Below are 3,835 nucleotides of genomic sequence, written 5' to 3'. Positions count from 1 at the left end.
CTGGAGCCCAGGTCCCTGCAGCTGGCACAGTGTCTGCCCTGCACGGGCAGGCAGCATGCTTCAGCACCAGGGCAAGGGCCAAGCATAGAGATGCTCTGGCAGCCAGAGCATCTATGTGGAGAACCCCGCCTCCAGTTGCCTCAGGGCATGGTCCCACCTGCCCTGCTTTTTTTCTCTGAGGGTTTTTTTTGGATATCCAGGGGTCTAATTTTGCCCACATGCTGCTTTCTCATTCCTGCGCGTGCCTCTTGCAGCGTCTCAAAGGGGCTTGAGATGCTGCAAGAGGCACGTGCGGGCTTGTGTGGATGCTCCCATAGTGAGTAATTCATCTGAATATCGGAAATAATTTCACACTGGGACTGGATGATTCAAAGCCTTGGTAATAGCCATTCCCCTCTGGGTACCTCAGAACAAACCTGACTACACGGGTCTAGATGTAGAACAGGGGAAACACTTTCAGCCAGTTTTTTTATTGGCTTCAAAATTAGTCATATGGCCACATTGCTAAATATGGCCTCTGAGTGCTCACCTGGATGGTCTTCTCAGCAAAGAGACAAAGTCCTCTCTCCCATTTAGCATCTATTCTAGAGGGTTTCTCTCTAACATACATTAGCTGGACTCTCTCAGGAAGCTTGCAAAGCTGTTATACTTGCTCTCTGAGTAGAAGAGAAGTTTTCCCTCCATGGGCCTATCCATGCATCAGCTTTCAGTGGCTCAGAAGGAAGTGTCAGGGAGCAAATAAGTCTGGGTGTTCTTGAACGGGGAAGCTGGGAAATGATGTGTTGTAAATACAAATAAACTGTATTTTTCAAATGGCTGTTGGGAGGCACATGACTGTGAGCAGCCAACAGATGGAGGATGCTGTGCTAGGCTGCATTGCAGCTGCTGGGGAGCGGTGAGGTTGGTTTCACTCACCTTGTTTTGCTTTCCTCTTGCAGTCTGATGGGACCATCCTGGCCATTGCCCTACTGATCCTTTTCCTCTTGCTGGCACTGGCTCTCCTCTGGTGGTTCTGGCCTCTTTGCTGCACAGTGGTAAGTCCCATCCCCTTGCCTAGCTGGTCTGAACATAACATGAAGCATAACCGGAGTGAAAGGAACTATAACAGGACCCATACTGAACTACAGGACCCATGCTGTCACCTCTGTGTGGATAGGGTTACAGTGACCCATGCACCTGGTGGTGAAGTCCTGCCAGTGCTAATGAATAGGCTGCAAGGAACCAGAGGAGTCGGAGATGGGAAAGGGGTCTCCTGCTGTCCACTTCTTTGTGACAAGTGAAAGATTGCTCCCTGCAGGAAGCTGCTGGGTGTTTTAGTCTTGGTTATTCACATGCAGAAAGGTTTTGTTGTCTAAGTGAGCTGGGGGGGTTTCTTTGGTTTTATGCAAATGCAAAACAAAAATTATCAGCTCAGTACACCACTTCTGTGGTGTCCACAAAGAAATGAACAAAGAAAAGGTCAAGTTTGCAAGCAGGTGAACTGCAGGGCATAGAGTAAGAGACTGCCTCTCTGACTCTGCCACTGATTTGCTGCAAGGTCTCAGGCTTGTCACTTTTCTCATGCGCTGGTTTCCCCATCTGTGAAATAAGGATGCTGTTGACTCTTAGAGCTGGTCAGGAATTTTTCTGAAAAAGCTTTTTGGCAGAAGATGCCAAATTATGAATATGGCATCATTTTACAGAAATGCATCTTTTTCAATAAAAGGTTTGTTGGGAAGGCTCCTCAGATACAGGATGGCATTTCTGGAAGGAGACCCTTACCTCAGTGGTTGAGACCAACAGCTCAGTGGTTGAGACCCAGGTTCAAGTCCATGTTCTGCTTTTCTCTAGCTGATATGGAAGGAAAATAAAGTTTCTAGACCTGAGAATTCTCTTTTGCAAAACGGAATTCTTATTTTCTGGACATCCCTACTAATTATCCACCTGGGCAAAGTCCTTTGAGAGAGTAACTTCCCTAATGTATCTCAGTATAATTATTCTCACCTTGAGTAATGTCTTGGGTACAAGGTCTTTCAAAAATGTTTTGCAAAACTAGGAGTGCAGTTGAGGCATTAACAAATGAAACAGGAAAAGCCATGAAAGAAAAGAGCAGGGAAGGCAGCAAGTTGTAAGAGTGGGCACACTAAGCTAGGGGCCAGGGGATCGGAGAGATCCATTCCTGGCACTGTCACTGACAGTGTAACTATGACCTTCTTTTAATGCTTCTGGTAAACCTGTGCTTTCTATTTAGGTCAGCCCAGGGACGTTGACTATGTATTTGTGCAGCACCTAAAATAATGGGGTCTGGTCTCAGAAGGATCCTCTCCTCCCTACTGTAATACAAATACAGAACAATAAAGAAGGATGCACAAATTTCTTCAGATTTGGAATCTAGGTTTGGTACAGGGAGGTGAATAATATTTTAGATGCTCCTTTTAAGTTTGTCCAACTTGGCTTTCATTCTTGGGTTGGTAACACTGTTGTTTCAAAATCCCTGATTTGGTGTTGTAAATGGACATGGCGTAGTTCAAAGTGTATGGTTCAATGCTGACAGCTGCAAAGACAATGGGAGTTGTATGAACTGTGCATCTTCTGGGAGTAAGCCCCTAGGGAGACATTCCTGTATCGAGAACTGTTATGGAAATCGTGCAAGAAAGATTTATCAGTCTTGAACCTCTGCTTCTGGCTAGAGATGCTAGGGGTAGAGTATTATTTTCATAGTAGTTTGGCATCTCCATTCTCAGATGAAAACCAGAAGGGGAAAAATATTTATTTGAGAGTTTCAGAATAACAATAAAAAGTTCAGTTCTGAAAACAGGCAAAGGATTAGCATTTTGGTAGGGTGAAGAGGGTTATTTTTCTGTGCTGGATCACACATTCTCAGAGTAGAAGGGCCAGATTCTTTGTTGGTATAACTCTGCTGAAGCCAGAAGAGATTATGTATGTGGAATTTGGCTTGATACTTTTCCAGCTAAGACTTGAAATGAGGTGGAGAATTGAGCTGATATGGGGGAAGCATACAGGAAAGCCAGATTGTAGATGCTGCGGAAGTGAGGAGATGCCATGACCAGACAGAGAGGAACATAGAGTGAGTGAGATGGGGATTAAAAAAGAGGCAGGATCTGATACGAAGGGAACATAGAGCTTTAAAAAGCAGGAGGTTGATTTTGAAGTGCTTCTGAGATAGGGAGCCAAGAAACAATGGGAAGGCAAATGTCCGTCTTGCGTGTAAATAATACAGTCCAGGGGACCTCAGTAAGCACAGCAGAGGTGGGAGAAAAAGAAAGGGCCACACTCCTTGCCACCTGTGTGTGATCTTGTTTCACCCAGCTGGAGGCCCTGAAAAAACCTGGACTTAAAAGGTGGGTGCATCAATTTCCAGGAGCATTAATTTCCAGGAGCCCCTCAGGTCAGATAGCATGTCCCTGCATACTAAATCAGATACATAGGGTTAAAGTAGTGCAGGGCCCAGTCCAGGCACTGACCTGCAAGGGGTCCATCTCTCAAACTGGCTGTGCACCACTTACTAGGGCTGTGCAAAGCTTCGAGTGCTGATTGGAGTCGGAGGAGATTTGGCCCAATTCAGTGACTGAATCTCTGAATCCGAATCGAATCAGAGGACCAATTAAAAGGTCCAAATTGAGTCAAAGCTCTCCAGATCGATTTGGAAAAGATTCAGAGAGCTTCTGTGATTCTGGCAGTCCCCCCACCGCTGCAGCAGGGAGTTGGGCCCAGACTCCGTGCTGGTGAGGAGGGGCTGGAGGAGGGGAGGAAGGGACCATGGGGGGACCCCCGCCAGGCCCCATCCCCTGCCTGCTCCCCCAGCGCCCCCGAGCACCTCCCAACCCTTACCCAC

General features: G+C 46.7%; 1 protein-coding gene across 1 annotated transcript in view; it reads left to right on the top strand.

Moving 5' to 3' along the window:
- The window catches only part of ANTXR1 (anthrax toxin receptor 1), a 220,366-nt gene that overhangs the window by 120,779 nt on the left and 95,752 nt on the right, over positions 1-3,835 (top strand). Inside the window, exon 13 of the mRNA XM_019514293.1 lies at positions 939-1,034. Coding sequence (XP_019369838.1) covers positions 939-1,034 — 96 coding nt within the window. The remainder of the gene's footprint in view (positions 1-938; positions 1,035-3,835) is intronic.

The sequence above is a fragment of the Gavialis gangeticus genome, unplaced genomic scaffold (genome assembly GCF_001723915.1).
Source record: "Gavialis gangeticus isolate Ggan-Ray unplaced genomic scaffold, GavGan_comp1, whole genome shotgun sequence".
NCBI lineage: Eukaryota > Metazoa > Chordata > Crocodylia > Gavialidae > Gavialis > Gavialis gangeticus.
This window is presented reverse-complemented; position numbering and strand designations above follow the sequence as displayed.